Genomic DNA, 18,793 nt, shown 5'->3' with positions numbered 1-18,793 from the left:
CACTCCTCCACTCTTCCTCTCCTCCACTCCTCCAAATCAAAACAAATCAAATGTATTTATATAGCCCTTCTTACATCAGCTGATATATCAAAGTGCTGTACAGAAACCCAGCCTAAAACCCCAAACAGCAAGCAATGCAGGTGTAGAAGCACTCTTCCTCTCCTCCTCTCATCCACTCTTCCGCTCTTCTGCTCCTCCTCTCTTCCTCTCATCCACCCTTCCTCTCATCCACTCTTCCTCTCCTCCTCTCTTCCACTCTTTGTCTCCTCCACTCTTCCTCTTCCTCTCCACTCTTCCTCTCCTCCACTCTTCCTCTCCTCCGCTCTTCTTCTCCTCCACTCTTCCTCTCCTCCTCTCTTCTCCTCCTCCACTCTTCCTGTCCTCCTCTCTTCCCCTCCTCTACTCTTCCTCTCCTCCTCTCCTCCTCTCCTCCTCTCCTCCACTCTTCTTCTCCTCCACTCTTCTTCTTCTCCACTCTTCCTCTCCTCTTCTCCTCCACTCTTCCTCTCCTCCACTCTTCCTCTCCTCCACTTTTCCTCTCCTCCTTTCCTCCTGTCCTCCTCTCTTCCCCTCCTCCACTCTTCCACTCCTCCTCTCCTCCTGTCCTCCTCTCTTCCCCTACTCCACTTTTCCTCTCCTCCTCTCCTCCGTTCCTCCACTCTTCCTCTCCTCCTCTCCTCCACTCTTCCACTCCTCCTCTCCTCCTCTCCTCCTCTCCTCCACTCTTCCTCTCCTCCACTCTTCCTCTCCTCCACTCTTCCTCTCCTCCACTCTTCCTCTCCTCCACTCTTCCTCTCCTCCACTCTTCCTCTCCTCCACTTTTCCTCTCCTCCTTTCCTCCTGTCCTCCTCTCTTCCCCTCCTCCACTCTTCCACTCCTCCTCTCCTCCTGTCCTCCTCTCTTCCCCTACTCCACTTTTCCTCTCCTCCTCTCCTCCGTTCCTCCACTCTTCCTCTCCTCCTCTCCTCCACTCTTCCACTCCTCCTCTCCTCCTCTCCTCCTCTCCTCCACTCTTCCTCTCCTCCACTCTTCCTCTCCTCCACTCTTCCTCTCCTCCACTCTTCCTCTCCTCCACTCTTCCTCTCCTCCGCTCTTCTTCTCCTCCGCTCCTCCACTCTTCCTCTCCTCCTCTACTCCACTCCTCCTCTCTTCCCCTCCTCCACTGTTCCTCTCCTCCTCTCCTCCTCTCCTCCACTCTTCTTCTCCTCCACGGTCTGCAGATAAAAAGAGAAACTAACATTCTGATGAAAGATGTGTTTCCTTTATGTCTGCATGAGGAAGTAGCAACAGTTTCTGGACACATCAGAAACACACACACAGCACCCCATTAGGATGAATGTCAAAGCGTGGGCCAAGGGTGTGCAGCGCTGTGTGTTTCCCCTGGTCTCATAGCTGGTGACATCATTATTTCTCTCATTTAAAGGGATCCCCTGGTCGAGAAGGTCCCCCAGGTCCACCTGGCCCCGCGGGTCAACCAGTAAGTTAACCGCTCATCTCGTTCTAATCTCTCAGAGATATACTGTGGAGGTGCTAAGCCCACTGTACCATGTTTAGCTTAAAGGCCTCAAAACCACAGAAAGACAACTGTTTTACAGGAAACTGAAATCACAGGAGAAGATTTGGTTACACTGTACTTGAAGAGGTTATGTATAAGCATTCATACCACAATAAAACCAGTCATGGCAACTTTGAGTGTTTCAGTGTCATTCATAAGATTTCAAGCTTCGAGTGATGCTGAGATAATTATGAGGTTCATTCAACTGTGATCTGACTGAAAAACATCACAAAAATATTCATTGACATTTCTTTACATCTATAGTCATTATACAAAATTTCTGATGATAATTTGTCTTTCCAACAGACTGCCTTGCCAATTGTGGGAGATATGAGCTCTTTACTCAAGGTACTGGACTGTTTCATTTATTACCGTTGTGTCCTGTGATTATTCCCATCAATTGTCATTCCAACATTATTCAGTGTGGGACATAAATCATACATTATTTTTTCATTGACAAGATTAATGGAAGATGTTCTTTTAACACCTTGAAGTGCCAACATGTAGATCCACATTGACTGAGGGTGTAGAAACAGGTAATAATTTAGCCTGCTTTAATTGCATCAGTTACTGTGATTGCAGCCACAGTGGTGTATTTCACAGTTTAAGACCTCACAGTTGTAATCCAAAAACAAACTTTTTACCAGTAGTAAACCTATTAGGGTGATGTTACGGTATTATTAACAGAAGCTCAGGAGCGCCTCCATCAGGCGGAGGTGGTGAACTGCAGCTAGAAATTCAAGAAATTGGAAATCCACTATGGAAATGCATTATTATATTCAACAGGAATCCTTGATATGTCCATAGAAGAATGCTGTTGTTCAATACATCCCTCCTGGAGTACACAGGGCCTGTGTCCAAAATGGTACCCTATTCCCTACACTGTGAACTACTTTTGACCAGAGAGCTACAGCTGGGCTCTTGTCAACAGCAGTCCACTATATAGGGAATAGGGCTCTGGTCAACAGCAGTCCACTATATAGGGAATAGGGCTCTGGTCAACAGCAGTCCACTATATAGGGAATAGGGCTCTGGTCAACAGCAGTCCACTATATAGGGAATAGGGCTCTTGTCAACAGCAGTCCACTATATAGGGAATAGGGCTCTTGTCAACAGTAGTGCACTATATAGGGAATAGGGCTCTTGTCAACAGCAGTCCACTATATAGGGAATAGGGCTCTTGTCAACTGTAGTGCATTATATAGGGAATAGGGCTCTGGTCAACAGTAGTGCACTATATAGGGAATAGGGCTCTGGTCAACAGTAGTGCACTATATAGGGAATAGGGCTCTTGTCAACAGTAGTGCACTATATAGGGAATAGGGCTTTCTGTTGTCAGTTGTTTGTTCTCACGGCAACCTTGTTGCTATGTCTTTAAGGGACAATACTTTTCTACTTTTCCATCTATCTCTCCAACACTCCCACGCCTTGTTGATGTATGCTGCTGAGAGAAAGAAAGAAAGAGAGAGAGAGAGAGAGAGAGAGAGAGAGAGAGAGAGAGAGAGAGAGAGAGAGAGAGAGAGAGAGAGAGAGAGAGAGAGAGAGAGAGAGAGAGAGAGAGAGAGAGAGAGAGAGAGAGAGAGAGAGAGAGAGAGAGAGAGAGAGAGAGAGAGAGAGAGAGAGAGAGAGAGAGAGAGAGATTTTTTATTCTACCAGACCAAAGAAAGGAAGCACAGTTAAATTAATAAAGTTTCCAAGCTTTTAGCTGTTCAAAGCAGATTGACATTTATTGTCATGAATCTTGTCCTGGAGGCAGAACTGAGCGATTTCCACTAGATTGGCCAGCTGCAAAGTCAAACTTGGCTATGTTGTAAAATCTCATTTAAACAAACATTGGCTTTTTGGTCTTAGTTTAGGTTTAGCAGTATGGTTAAGATTAAGGTTAGATGTAAAATCTGATTGTATGACTTTGTGGCTGTGCTAGCTAGTGACCACTCTGCAGAGCTGTCTCCAGAACAAGATTCATGACAAAAAAAACGCTAACCTGCCTGTTTAAAGGCCTTTTTTACAATGTGCTGCTGGCTTGACTCTGCGTCATCCAACTTGATGAGCTGAATGACAACCCTCCCTAACAATAGCTTTTCTTTAATTGACAGAGTTTGGTCACTTTACAGCAGATGGTATTTGCTATTTCACACTGAAAGGAGCACTTAACTGAATTGGACCTTTTTATTTCAAGACACTTCGCTCAAGTCTCTCTCAGAAAAAAAGATTTGTACTTACATAAAATTACATAAAATATCTTCCCACTGTTCTTCTCTGATGAGTCTAAATGGCAGTGACACTAGGGGTCATATAGCCTTCATGCTGTATAAACAGAATTGATATCTACAGCTGAATGGTTGGAGGTGGAACGTATTCAACAACCTGTGTGTTCTTCAGTGGAGGCTGCTGAGGGGAGGACAGCAAGTAATAACGTCTGAAACGGCATCAAACACATGGAAACCATTCCGCTCCAGTCATTACCACGAGCCCGTCCTCCCTAATTCAGGTCCCACCAACCTCCTGTGGTGTTCTTCTACTGTATGTACACTGAGTGGACAAAACATTAGGAACACCTGCTCTTTTCAGGTGAATCCAGGTGAAAGTTATGATCCCTTATTGATGTCACTTGTTAAATCCACTTCATCAGTGTAGATGAAGGAGAGGAGACAGGTTAAAGAAGGATTTTTAAGCCTTGAGACAATTGATACATGGATTGTGTGTGTGTGCCATTCAGAGGGTGAATGGGCAAGACAAAATATTGAATTGCCTTTGAGGGTATTGTAGTAGGTGCCAGGTGCACCGGTTTGTTTCAAGAACTGCAATGCTGCTGGGTTTTTCATTCTCAACAGTTTCCTGTGTGTATCAAGAATGGTCTACCCCCCAAAGGACATCCACCCAACTTGACAAAACTGTTGGAAGCATTGGGCCAGCATCCCTGTGGAACGCTTTCGACACCTTATAGAGTCCATGCCCCGACGAATTGAGGCTGTTCTGATTGCAAAGGGGGAGGTGCAACTCAATATTAGGAGGATGTCCTCAATGTTTTGTACACTCAGTGTATAATCATAGCATTGTTCTATGAACTAAGTGCCTCTGGGTAACTGATACAGTTTAACCTAATTATCTTCAGCAGAGTACAGAATGTCTGCTGCTGTAGGGAAAGTACACTTCAACAACTCCACAGTGCACGAGTACAGAGTGTATCTCTCCAGAGCAGGTCCCTTTGAGATGTTCCAGGTTCATAATTAGGTGCGATATTATACCTTTCCAAGACAAGGCTGATTTCCCAGACAGGACTGATTTCCAAGACAGTGCTGATTTCCCAGACAGGACTGATTTCCAAGACAAGGCTGATTTCCCAGACAGGACTGATTTCCCAGACAGGACTGATTTCCCAGACAGGGCTGATTTCCCAGACAGGGCTGATTTCCCAGACAGGGCTGATTTCTCAAACACAGACTAAGACTAACTATTTGAATGTAAATAAGTGTTACCTGAACTGGATGGGAGACTGTGATATTTCAAATGATCCCCCAAATGTCACAGTCAGTTAGAGAGTGGGTGGGAAACAGGACAATGTCTGGTTCTCAGTCTGCTCACAGGAACTTCCATGTTGTGGAAAGAGAGAACATTAAGACACGGCCCCTGTTCTTCGACCCAGGGGAGATGGAATACAAACAAAAGGAGCACTGCATGTCCCTGCTGTGACTCAGTGAGATGACAGATACCTGTATGACCATACCTCCCCCCCCCCCCCCCCGCTGTGTGTTGGCAGAATGCCTGCACTGTGTGCCAGACCAGAGTGCCAGGTCTGCCTGGGCAGAAGGGCGAGAAGGGAACCTATGGAGCGACAGGAGTGCAAGGCATGGTGGGAGAAAAGGTGAGTGTCTGATTATCTTTACTGAGTGTGTGTGTGTGTGTGTGTGTGTGTGTGTGTGTGTGTGTGTGTGTGTGTGTGTGTGTGTGTGTGTGTGTGTGTGTGTGTGTGTGTGTGTGTGTGTGTGTGTGTGTGTGTGCGTGCGTGCGTGCGTGCGTGCGTGCGTGCGTGCGTGCGTGCGTGCGTGCGTGCGTGCGTGCGTGCGTGCGTGCGTGCGTGCGTGCGTGCGTGCGTGCGTGCGTGCGTGCGTGCGTGCGTGCGTGCGTGCGTGCGTGCGTGCGTGCGTGCGTGCGTGCGTGCGTGCGTGCGTGCGTGCGTGCGTGCGTGCGTGCGTGCGTGCGTGCGTGCGTGCGTGCGTGCGTGCGTGCGTGCGTGCGTGCGTGCGTGCGTGCGTGCGTGCGTGCGTGCGTGCGTGCGTGCGTGCGTGCGTGCGTGCGTGCGTGCGTGCGTGCGTCTGCCTGCCTGCCTGCCTGCCTGCCTGCCTGCCTGCACAGAAGGGTGAGAATGGAACCCTTAGGGACAGGTTGTGTGAGGGGGTTTGTGTGTGTGTGCCTTTCTCTATGCAGGCGTTCTTGCGTGCGTTGATTTGCGCGTGTGTGTGTGTGTGTCCATTCTAAACAGGGGGATCCAGGAGTGCGAGGACCTCTCGGTAATCCAGGGAAAGAAGGTCCAAAGGTAGGAAACAACGTGTCATCCTGATTATATTGCATGTGTTCTAAATAGCAGCCTATTCCCTGTTATAATGGATGTGTTCTAAATAGCAGCCTATTCCCTACATAGTGCACTATAACCTCTGGTGAAAAGTAGTGCCCTGTGTAAAGGATTAGGAAGCCATTTGGGACACAGTCAATGTATACAGAATTACTTTCCACCTTACAAATACTCCATTCACTCCATTCATTGCAAATCTCAGCATGCCAAAGTGAATTAGAGCAGATAATAGGTGTAAAAGTATTAAGACTGGTGCATAACATCGCTGGGGACTACACTTCTTCAGGTTATTATTCAACATGGTTGTATCCGTTGTTGCTATTGATTTTCAGTAGAATTTTTTTCATAATACTTCCTACGAATAAATACCCTCTTCATAATGCATTATGAGGACATTTATAATGCCTTATAAACGATGCATAATATGCTATAATGTACGACATAGGCTCTCGTAGTTGTTCATATTTCTTTTCATCAGAGAGATTTAGGAAGATTCAGACACCAACCGTTGAACCAAACATTCAAACATTTACAATGCTAGTCCAGCCCATTCGTATCATCAGAGCTGCTGGCGGCAGACCTGGTTGCCATGGATACACAGCCGTGTCCTGTATTAGTAAAATTACCCAAGCAGTCGCTTCTAATTGGCTCTATTAGAAACAAGAAGTCAAAGTGAAATGTATGACCACCAGTCATGCCACTGGTTTGACACTATTAGAAGGTTTGGAGAGGACAGACGGTACATTATGGTGGTAGATGTGTCTTATTTCACAAGCAAACACATTAACAAAAGGTTTATACAGAATTGAACTTGATTTACTGTTGTTGTTACTGTTTAGTCATTCACTGATGTTGTTTGCTGTTCTAGGGGATGAAAGGAGAGAGAGGATTCCCTGGGCCTAGTGGAGACAAAGGAGACGAGGTGGGTTTCAGACCTGTCGTGGGGCCAATACATGAATCATATACTTTAACATGCTTGAGTGTGCTTGAAAGTACACTACATCAAATCAAATCAAATCTGGAACCGGTGCACCTGGCACCAACCATCATACCACGCTCGAAGTCGCTTAGGTCACTCGTTTTACCCTTTGTGACGTTCAGTCGATCAGTAACTGAATGCCTCAATGCCTCAATGCCTGCTTTGTATAGCGAGCCACGGCCACGGTGACTCATCTTGTCCCATGTACAACAGAATCAATGGAATTGTCCCGAAAATGCAAACGAGGTTAACTCTCCTCTTGTCCTTCTTGTAAACCTACCAGTTAGGCTATCATACACTAACTATTACACAGGAAGTGACAATGATTGTTCTCTGGTGTTTCTTGTCTTTCTCAGGGCTCTCCTGGAGTTCCAGGCATTCTGGGTGCAACAGGCCGTACTGGAGCCCCTGTAAGCAAAACAAATCATCTTTCACATCTATTCATCCCTAGTTGTAATGCATGTGTAGTACTGTGTAGTACTGTGTTGCTGATACAAGAACAATCACTGAGAACACCATACTCATCGTTTGGTCCATATTTTCTCTCATCCAGTTTCTATATTTAGTTTGTGACCCAGTTAATTGATGTCCTTTGTTTCTATATTTAGTTTGTGACCCAGTTAATTGATGTACTTTGTTTCTATATTTAGTTTGTGACCCAGTTAATTGATGTCCTTTGTTTCTGTTTGCAGGGTGTCATGGGCAGACCTGGGCCAATGGGTCAGCCTGGAACAAAGGGAGAACGGGTAAGAAAGCGATGTTGTGCGTACACGCACTGTATGAATATACAGTCGCTAGTGAAAGTCTACGCACACTTGCACGGTCTTCACACTTTGCTGCTTTAAAATTAAATCTACAAAGGGATTCAATTCGATTTTTCCCTATGGAGCTACACAACCTACTCCAAAGTGAAAGAAAAATGATAGATCATTTTCCAAATGACTTAGAAACACAAAATGATGATAAATTGATTGCGTATGTTTTCACTTTTACTTGGTGGAAGCACCTTTGTCAGCCATTACAGCTGGGAATCATTCTGAATAAGATTCTACCAAGCTTGCACAACTCTTAGGACAACATGCACTCAGTGGCCAGTTTATTAGGTACCGGGTCAGACCCCCCCCCCTTTGCCTCCAGAACAGACTGAATTATTTGGGGTATGGAAATATTGCTCAATTGGTATCAAGGGACCTAACATGTGCCAGGAAAACATTCCCCACATCATTACACCACCGCCACCAGCCTGTACCGTTGATACCAGGCAGAATGGGGCCATGGACTCATGCTGCTTATGTCAAATCCTGACTCTGCCATCAGCATGACGCAACAGCAACTGCTGGGTTAGGTATTGAGAAGACAGGGTTTCCTCTAACTTTTTACCTGGGCTTTGCTCTTTTCATGTTTCTTTAGATCCTGACAGCCTCCCCAGGCCACGACAATACTGGAAAATACAAAGGGATCAAAACCATTGCATTCACTCCACATTACTGGCCCGTATGGTAAAGTGAAGGAAGCCTGTGTTAAAAAAAATCCACTCCAAATCATTGATTCTGTTTGCAACAATACCATGAAGTAATACTGCAAGACAACACAGCAAATAAATTAGGTTTTTGGCCTAAAATAAAAACTACAGGTTTGGGTCAAATCCAATACAACACAAAGTAAATCCTCTGTATTTTCAAGTATTGTGGTTGGCAGCATCATGTTATGGGTCTGCTTGTCATCTCCAGGGACTGGGGAGTTTGTCAGGATCAAGCAATGGAATTATATTGCCCTAAGAGTTGTGCAAAGTTGGTAGAATCTTATTCAAAATGATTCACAGCTGTAATGGCTGCCAAAAGGTGCTTCCGCCAAGTATTAATTTTGGGGTGTGAAGACATACACAATCAAGACATCTTTGTTTTTTTTTTCCTTCATTAATTAGAACATTTGTATATACATGTCTTTCACTTTGAAGATGTGGAGTAGGTTGTGTAGATCTGTAGCAAAAAAAATCTAATTCAATCAATTTTTTGATTTCATTTTAAGGGGGCAAAATGTGAAGACTGTGTCATTGGTGTACAGACTTTCACTAGGCACCGTACTGTACGTGTCTGCTTTATGTTCTAAATATAGGCAGTTAGTACATACAGGGTCATGTTCTATTCATGCATGTGGCCTGACAAGAGCTGTTCTGATAGTCTAAGATGAAAACAATGCCTTACGTCTTATTTAGTACTATCTCAAATACTCAAATAATACGCAGGAATCATGATATTTTCTTAAAAAGCACTTATATACCTTATGGATTTCTCTTCAGTTTTGTTGTTGAACGAATGCCATAGGCCTAGTCTTGTCAGTGGATTGGGGTGGCGTGCTGTATGCCAATTAAGTAGCCTTGCAAGAGGCTTGTGCAAGCCAGAACAGCTCATATGATCTCCTGCTTCTGTAGCGTGAGGCAGGTTGATGTACAAGTACACCCCTTGTACAGGACACTAGTTTATCGCAGGGCCTTACCCCCAATCTCTCTCAAATTCAACAGAGCGAGTATGTCCCTCTTCTCAAATACTGTACCTCTGCAATGGACTTGTATTGTCAGTCATGCCATGTCCCAAAGATTAGGATTGTCACTGTGTCTAATGTGTGGCTAAATATGGGTAAAGACGTATTCCTAGATTATTGGGATCTTAACTGAAGAAATGTGTTCCTCAGTGACTGACTGGAAAGCATTATCCCTCTCATGGTTTGTTCTGTGTGTGTGTGTGTGTGTGTGTGTGTGTGTGTGTGTGTGTGTGTGTGTGTGTGTGTGTGTGTGTGTGTGTGTGTGTGTGTGTGTGTGTGTGTGTGTGTGTGTGTGTGTGTGTGTGTGTGTGTGTGTGTGTGTGTGTGTGTGTGTGTGTGTGTGTGTGTGTGTATGTGTGTGTGTATGTGTGTGTGTATGTGTGTGTCCTACAGGGAAGTGAAGGCTCCCCTGGAAGGCCAGGACTACCAGGCCCCCCAGTAAGTTATCCAGAGCATCACTGAGATCTCTCTGTGTGTGTATACAGACAGTGTGTATGCGTGCGTGTACAGAGAATGTGTGTGTTGTTGAGTCAATGGTGAGATGTGTCAACAGTTTTCATGCCTATGAATGATGACACCAGTTCAAGGTACCTTAGCCAATTACTGGTGTCCTTTTGAATGGCTGGTCACACAACACATCATTTAAAAGGACAGTGAGATTGACTTATTACTTTGAAGGACACCATGTTTTCTTCCGTCTACTTGAGAGAATGTTTTTCCTGTTTTTTTCTTCCTTCCTGGAAATCAAATCAAGTACGATTTTATTGGTCACCTACACATATTTAGCAGATGTTATTGTGGGTGTAGCGAAATGCTTGTGTTCCTAGTTCCAACAGTGCTGTAATATCTAACAGTGCTGTAGTGTCTAACAGTGCAGTAGTATCTAACAGTGCAGTAGTATCTAACAGTGCAGTAGTATCTAACAGTGCATTAGTATCTAACAGTGCAGTAGTATCTAACAGTGCAGTAGTGTCTAACAGTGCAGTAGTATCTAACAGTGCAGTAGTATCTAACAGTGCAGTAGTATCTAACAGTGCAGTAGTATCTAACAGTGCAGTAGTGTCTAACAGTGCAGTAGTATCTAACAGTGCAGTAGTATCTAACAGTGCAGTAGTATCTAACAGTGCAGTAGTATCTAACAGTGCAGTAGTATCTAACAGTGCAGTAGTGTCTAAGAGTGCAGTAGTGCAGTAGTATCTAACAGTGCAGTAGTATCTAACAGTGCAGTAGTGTCTAAGAGTGCAGTAGTGCAGTAGTGTCTAACAGTGCAGTAGTATCTAACAGTGCAGTAGTGTCTAAGAGTGCAGTAGTGCAGTAGTATCTAACAGTGCAGTAGTATCTAACAGTGCAGTAGTATCTAACAGTGCAGTAGTATCTAACAGTGCAGTAGTATCTAACAGTGCAGTAGTGTCTAAGAGTGCAGTAGTGCAGTAGTATCTAACAGTGCAGTAGTATCTAACAGTGCAGTAGTGTCTAAGAGTGCAGTAGTGCAGTAGTGTCTAACAGTGCAGTAGTATCTAACAGTGCAGTAGTGTCTAAGAGTGCAGTAGTGCAGTAGTGTCTAACAGTGCAGTAGTATCTAACAGTGCAGTAGTGTCTAACAGTGCAGTAGTGTCTAACAGTGCAGTAGTGTCTATCAGTGCAGTAGTATCTAACAGTGCAGTAGTATCTAACAGTGCAGTAGTATCTAACACTGCAGTAGTATCTAACAGTGCAGTAGTGTCTAACAGTGCAGTAGTGTCTAACAGTGCAGTAGTATCTAACAGTGCAGTAGTGTCTAACAGTGCAGTAGTATCTAACAGTGCAGTAGTATCTAACAGTGCAGTAGTATCTAACAGTGCAGTAGTATCTAACAGTGCAGTAGTGTCTAACAGTGCAGTAGTGTCTAACAGTGCAGTAGTATCTAACAGTGCAGTAGTATCTAACAGTGCAGTAGTATCTAACAGTGCAGTAGTGTCTAAGAGTGCAGTAGTGCAGTAGTATCTAACAGTGCAGTAGTATCTAACAGTGCAGTAGTGTCTAAGAGTGCAGTAGTGCAGTAGTGTCTAACAGTGCAGTAGTATCTAACAGTGCAGTAGTATCTAACAGTGCAGTAGTGTCTAACAGTGCAGTAGTGTCTAACAGTGCAGTAGTGTCTAACAGTGCAGTAGTATCTAACAGTGCAGTAGTGTCTAAGAGTGCAGTAGTGCAGTAGTATCTAACAGTGCAGTAGTATCTAACAGTGCAGTAGTGTCTAAGAGTGCAGTAGTGCAGTAGTGTCTAACAGTGCAGTAGTATCTAACAGTGCAGTAGTGTCTAAGAGTGCAGTAGTGCAGTAGTGTCTAACAGTGCAGTAGTATCTAACAGTGCAGTAGTGTCTAACAGTGCAGTAGTGTCTAACAGTGCAGTAATGTCTAACAGTGCAGTAGTGTCTAACAGTGCAGTAGTATCTAACAGTGCAGTAGTGTCTAACAGTGCAGTAGTGTCTAACAGTGCAGTAGTGTCTAACAGCGCAGTAGTGTCTAACAGTGCAGTAGTATCTAACAGTGCAGTAGTATCTAACAGTGCAGTAGTAGCTAACAGTGCAGTAGTGTCTAACAGTGCAGTAGTGTCTAACAGTGCAGTAGTGTCTAACAGTGCAGTAGTATCTAACAGTGCAGTAGTATCTAACAGTGCAGTAGTATCTAACAGTGCAGTAGTGTCTAACAGTGCAGTAGTGTCTAACAGTGCAGTAGTGTCTAACAGTGCAGTAGTGTCTAACAGTGCAGTAGTATCTAACAGTGCAGTAGTATCTAACAGTGCAGTAGTATCTAACAGCGCAGTAGTGTCTAACAGTGCAGTAGTGTCTAACAGTGCAGTAGTATCTAACAGTGCAGTAGTGTCTAACAGCGCAGTAGTGTCTAACAGTACAGTAGTATCTAACAGTGCAGTAGTATCTAATAGTGCAGTAGTATCTAACAGTGCAGTAGTATCTAATAGTGCAATAGTGTCTAACAGTGCAGTAGTGTCTAACAGTGCAGTAGTGCAGTAGTGTCTAACAGTGCAGTAGTATCTAACAGTGCAGTAGTGTCTAAAAGTGCAGTAGTATCTAACAGTGCAGTAGTGTCTAACAGTGCAGTAGTATCTATCAGTGCAGTAGTATCTAACAGTGCAGTAGTATCTAACAGTGCAGTAGTATCTAACAGTGCAGTAGTATCTAACAGTGCAGTAGTATCTAACAGTGCAGTAGTATCTAACAGTGCAGTAGTATCTAACAGTGCAGTAGTGTCTAACAGTGCAGTAGTGTCTAACAGTGCAGTAGTATCTAACAGTGCAGTAGTGTCTAACAGTGCAGTAGTATCTAACAGTGCAGTAGTGTCTAACAGTGCAGTTGTATCTAACAGTGCAGTAGTGTCTAACAGTGCAGTAGTGTCTAACAGTGCAGTAGTGTCTAACAGTGCAGTAGTATCTATCAGTGCAGTAGTATCTAACAGTGCAGTAGTATCTAACATTGTAGTGTCTAACAGTGCAGTAGTATCTAACAGTGCAGTAGTATCTAACAGTGCAGTAGTATCTAACAGTGCAGTAGTATCTAACAGTGCAGTAGTATCTAACAGTGCAGTAGTGTCTAACAGTGCAGTAGTGTCTAACAGTGCAGTAGTATCTAAAAATGATTCACAAAATATACACAAATCTAAAAGTAAAAGAATGGAATTAAGAAATATATTAATATTAGTATCTAACAGTGCAGTAGTGTCTAACAGTGCAGTAGTATCTATCAGTGCAGTAGTATCTAACAGTGCAGTAGTATCTAACAGTGTAGTGTCTAACAGTGCAGTAGTATCTAACAGTGCAGTAGTATCTAACAGTGCAGTAGTATCTAACAGTGCAGTAGTGTCTAACAGTGCAGTAGTGTTTAACAGTGCAGTAGTATCTAAAAATGATTCACAAAATATACACAAATCTAAAAGTAAAAGAATGGAATTAAGAAATATATTAATATTAGATTGAGTAATGTCGGAGTGTCATAGACTAAAATACAGTAGAATATAATACAGTAAATAGATATGAGATGAGTAAAGCAGTATGTAAACATTATTACAGTGACTAGTGTTCCATCGTTAAAGTGGCCAGTGATTCCATGTCTATGTATATACGGCAGCAGCCTCTAAGGTGCAGGGTTGAGTAACCGGGTGGAAGCCGGCTAGTGATGGCTATTTAACATTCGGATGGCCTTACGATAGAAGCTGTTTTTCAGTCTCTCGGTACCAGCTTTGATGCACCTATACTGACCTCTCCTTCTGGATGATAGCGGGGTGAACAGGCCGTGGCTCAGGTGGTTGATGTCCTTGATGATCTTTTTGGCCTGTAACATGGGGTGCTGTAGGTGTCCTGGAGGGCAGGTAGAAACGTTATTGAGTCACCATGGTCATGTTACTTCTGGGGACACTGGAGCAAAACCAAAAGGAGTGTTTCTTATTGGACACGTACAAAGATAGTGCTTCCTGTTTCACTCCGTTAGGGAGGGTTTTCTTCCATTTTGTGCCTACTTAAAACTTCCCTGTTTCACTCCGTTATGGAGGGTTTTCTTCCATTTTGTGCCTACTTAATGCTTCCCTGTTTCACTCCGTTATGGAGGGTTTTCTTCCATTTTGTGCCTACTTAATACTTCCCTGTTTCACTCCGTTATGGAGGGTTTTCTTCCATTTTGTGCCTACTTAATGCTTCCCTGTTTCACTCCGTTATGGAGGGTTTTCTCCCATTTTGTGCCTACTTAATACTTCCCTGTTTCACTCCGTTATGGAGGGTTTTCTCCCATTTTGTGCCTACTTAATACTTCCCTGTTTCACTCCGTTATGGAGGGTTTTCTCCCATTTTGTGCCTACTTAATGCTTCCCTGTTTCACTCCGTTATGGAGTATTTTCTTCCATTTTGCGCCTACTTAATACAACCCACTTACTGTGTTGGAGGAGAGGGGCAATGAATGAACTTCAGTACTGTAAATTCTTTACATTGCACAAATCTAGCAAAAGCTTAGGGCCACAGATTTCCTTCAAACTGAAAAGCTGTTCTCCTGTAGATACTCTGTGGTTAGTTTAGCGTTGTCTTGCAGCCGTTTAGCTTTGCCTCAGATCACACTGATGACAGACAGCACATACACTGAGTAGTGGAGAGGAGACCGGTGGCTACACACACACACACACACACACACACACACACACACACACACACACACACACACACACACACACACACACACACACACACACACACACACACACACACACACACACACACACACACACACACACACATACACTAGCTAGCGTTATTATTACAGATTTATAATTCATCACTCGTCCCCTTGAACCCTCCGTGGCACACACACGCACGGATGCACACACACTCACACACAAACACACACACATTAAAAAGCACCCACATACACACACCCTCCCACGCCCTGGCCCCATAAACGCTAGTCAGGGAGGACTATCCAGACTATCTCTGGTATATCCGGGCTACTCCTCAAGCCATCAGGATGTTGTAGTTGCTGCTGCTAGCCTCCATCTCTTTAAATCAATGTGTTCTGCTACACTATTTCCCCCAGATACACTAGTTAGGCTGCGGCCCAAATGGCACCTTATTCATTATATAGTGCACTACTTTTTACCTGAGCCCTATGAGCCCTTAAGTGGGGCACTATAGGGGATAGGGTGCCATTTGGTACTCACATGAGTGTTTGAATCTTCAGAGGCCGGAGGGTTAAATAAGTGTTACTGCTCTCCTCTTTTGTTTAGTGATCACCAGGCAGCCCCAGATATTGATCTCTCCATGTAGTGATCACCAGGCAGCCCCAGATATTGATCTCTCCATGTAGTGATCACCAGGCAGCCCCAGATATTGATCTCTCCATGTAGTGATCACCAGGCAGCCCCAGATATTGATCTCTCCATGTAGTGATCACCAGGCAGCCCCAGATATTGATCTCTCCATGTAGTGATCACCAGGCAGCCCCAGATATTGATCTCTCCATGTAGTGATCACCAGGCAGCCCCAGATATTCATCTCTCCATGTAGTGATCACCAGGCAGCCCCAGATATTGATCTCTCCATGTAGTGATCACCAGGCAGCCCCAGATATTCATCTCTCCATGTAGTGATCACCAGGCAGCCCCAGATATTGATCTCTCCATGTAGTGATCAACAGGCAGCCCCAGATATTCATCTCTCCATGTAGTGATCACCAGGCAGCCCCAGATATTCATCTCTCCATGTAGTGATCACCAGGCAGCCCCAGATATTGATCTCTCCATGTAGTGATCACCAGGCAGCCCCAGATATTCATCTCTCCATGTAGTGATCACCAGACAGCCCCAGATATTCATCTCTCCATGTAGTGATCACCAGGCAGCCCCAGATATTCATCTCTCCATGTAGTGATCACCAGGCAGCCCCAGATATTAATCTCTCCATGTAGTGATCACCAGGCAGCCCCAGATATTCATCTCTCCATGTAGTGATCACCAGGCAGCCCCAGATATTCATCTCTCCATGTAGTGATCACCAGGCAGCCCCAGATATTCATCTCTCCATGTAGTGATCACCAGGCAGCCCCAGATATTCATCTCTCCATGTAGTGATCACCAGGCAGCACCAGATATTCATCTCTCCATGTAGTGATCACCAGGCAGCCCCAGATATTCATCTCTCCATGTAGTGATCACCAGGCAGCCCCATATATTCATCTCTCCATGTCGTGATCACCAGGCAGCCCCAGATATTCATCTCTCCATGTAGTGATCACCAGGCAGCCCCAGATATTCATCTCTCCATGTAGTGATCACCAGGCAGCCCCAAATATTCATCTCTCCATGTAGTGATCAACAGGCAGCCCCGGATATTCATCTCTCCATGTAGTGATCACCAGGCAGCCCCAGATATTGATCTCTCCATGTAGTGATCACCAGGCAGCCCCAGATATTCATCTCTCCATGTAGTGATCACCAGACAGCCGCAGATATTGATCTCTCCATGTAGTGATCACCAGGCAGCCCCAGATATTCATCTCTCCATGTAGTGATCACCAGGCAGCCCCAGATATTCATCTCTCCATGTAGTGATCACCAGGCAGCCCCAGATATTGATCTCTCCATGTAGTGATCACCAGGCAGCCCCAGATATTGATCTCTCCATGTAGTGATCACCAGGCAGCCCCAGATATTCATCTCTCCATGTAGTGATCACCAGACAGCCGCAGATATTGATCTCTCCATGTAGTGATCACCAGGCAGCCCCAGATATTGATCTCTCCATGTAGTGATCACCAGGCAGCCCCAGATATTCATCTCTCCATGTAGTGATCACCAGGCAGCCCCAGATATTGATCTCTCCATGTAGTGATCACCAGGCAGCCCCAGATATTCATCTCTCCATGTAGTGATCACCAGGCAGCCCCAGATATTCATCTCTCCATGTAGTGATCACCAGACAGCCCCAGATATTCATCTCTCCATGTAGTGATCACCAGACAGCCCCAGATATTCATCTCTCCATGTAGTGATCACCAGACAGCCCCAGATACTGATCTCTCCATGTAGTGATCACCAGGCAGCCCCAGATATTCATCTCTCCATGTAGTGATCACCAGGCAGCCCCAGATATTGATCTCTCCATGTAGTGATCACCAGGCAGCCCCAGATATTGAGCTCCCCATGTAGTGATCACCAGGCAGCCCCAGATATTCATTTCTCCATGTAGTGATCACCAGGCAGCCCCAGATATTCATCTCTCCATGTAGTGATCACCAGGCAGCCCCAGATATTCATCTCTCCCATGTTGCATTTAAGGGCTTAACAAAGTAATACTGTCTGCCTGGTCCAGGCCTACAGGACTGACTGTTAGACTAGAGGCACAGAAAACACACACACACACTCACACATACACACACACACACACACACACACACACACACACACACACACACACACACACACACACACACACACACACACACACACACACACACACACACACACACACTCACACACACACACACACACACACCCCGAGACCTTTACGAGTGTGTAAGGCTAGAAGCCATGAGGCAGGGTGTTAACGGAGGAGATACCTGGCTCTGACTGAGATGTGTGTGTTTGCAGGGTGTCCCCTATGTGGAGGGCAATGGGATGAGCAGTCTGTACAAACTGCAGGTAAGAACTTCACTGTACTCATCCTCATCACCTTGGTGAGTCAGGTGTTGCCGACGATGCAACTAGCATCACAGTGCTAGTCAACAGGTGTATAGCTGACATGTTACTCATAGTCTGTTGATTGTTTGTTGAGCATCGGTAGGGTGACCCTCAAAGTAAAGGTTACCACATTCCCCTATATACTGTAGGCTACTGTAGATACCATATCATCAGATACCATGTCATCAGATACCATGTCATCAGATACCATTTCATCAGATACCATGTCATCAAATACCATACCAGCAGATACTATGTCATCAGATACCATGTCATCAGATACCATATTATCACATACCATATAATCAGATAACATATCATCAAATACTATGTCATCAGATACCATGTCATCAGATACCATGTCATCAGATACCATGTCATCAGATACCATGTCATCAGATACCGTGTCATCAGATACCATGTCATCAGATACCATGTCATCAGATACCATATTATCAGATACCGTGTCATCAGATACCGTGTCATCAGATGCCATGTCATCAGATACCATGTCATCAGATACCGTGTCATCAGATACCATATTATCAGATACCGTGTCATCAGATACCATGTCATCGTTGTGTTGAATGTTATGATGATAATACTAGTTTCTCCACAGAGTGGAGGAGCCATCTCAGGACCCCCTGGAGCACCAGGTGCACCAGTAAGTATCTCATAATCTACTGTCTCATCATCCATCCTCCTACTGTATCATCCTCCTTCTGTCTCATCATCCATCCTCCTACTGTCTCATCCTCCTTCTGTCTCATCATCCATCCTCCTACTGTATCATCCTCCTTCTGTCTCATCATCCTGCTGTCTCATCCTCCTACTGTCTCATCATCCTGCTGTCTCATCATCCATCCTCCTACTGTATCATCCTCCTACTGTCTCATCATCCTGCTGTCTCATCATCCATCCTCCTACTGTATCAT

At 44.7% G+C, this 18,793-nt stretch overlaps 1 protein-coding gene across 1 annotated transcript in view; it reads left to right on the top strand.

Moving 5' to 3' along the window:
* Nucleotides 1–18,793, top strand: part of LOC139562527 (collagen alpha-1(XIX) chain-like) — a 241,821-nt gene that overhangs the window by 194,444 nt on the left and 28,584 nt on the right. The window contains exons 34-43 of the mRNA XM_071380275.1: nucleotides 1,424–1,477; nucleotides 1,862–1,903; nucleotides 5,316–5,420; nucleotides 6,039–6,092; nucleotides 6,997–7,050; nucleotides 7,464–7,517; nucleotides 7,800–7,853; nucleotides 10,042–10,086; nucleotides 17,769–17,819; nucleotides 18,478–18,522. Coding sequence (XP_071236376.1) covers nucleotides 1,424–1,477; nucleotides 1,862–1,903; nucleotides 5,316–5,420; nucleotides 6,039–6,092; nucleotides 6,997–7,050; nucleotides 7,464–7,517; nucleotides 7,800–7,853; nucleotides 10,042–10,086; nucleotides 17,769–17,819; nucleotides 18,478–18,522 — 558 coding nt within the window. The remainder of the gene's footprint in view (nucleotides 1–1,423; nucleotides 1,478–1,861; nucleotides 1,904–5,315; nucleotides 5,421–6,038; nucleotides 6,093–6,996; nucleotides 7,051–7,463; nucleotides 7,518–7,799; nucleotides 7,854–10,041; nucleotides 10,087–17,768; nucleotides 17,820–18,477; nucleotides 18,523–18,793) is intronic.

This window comes from Salvelinus alpinus, chromosome 32, assembly GCF_045679555.1.
Source record: "Salvelinus alpinus chromosome 32, SLU_Salpinus.1, whole genome shotgun sequence".
NCBI classification, from domain to species: Eukaryota; Metazoa; Chordata; class Actinopteri; order Salmoniformes; family Salmonidae; genus Salvelinus; species Salvelinus alpinus.
This window is presented reverse-complemented; position numbering and strand designations above follow the sequence as displayed.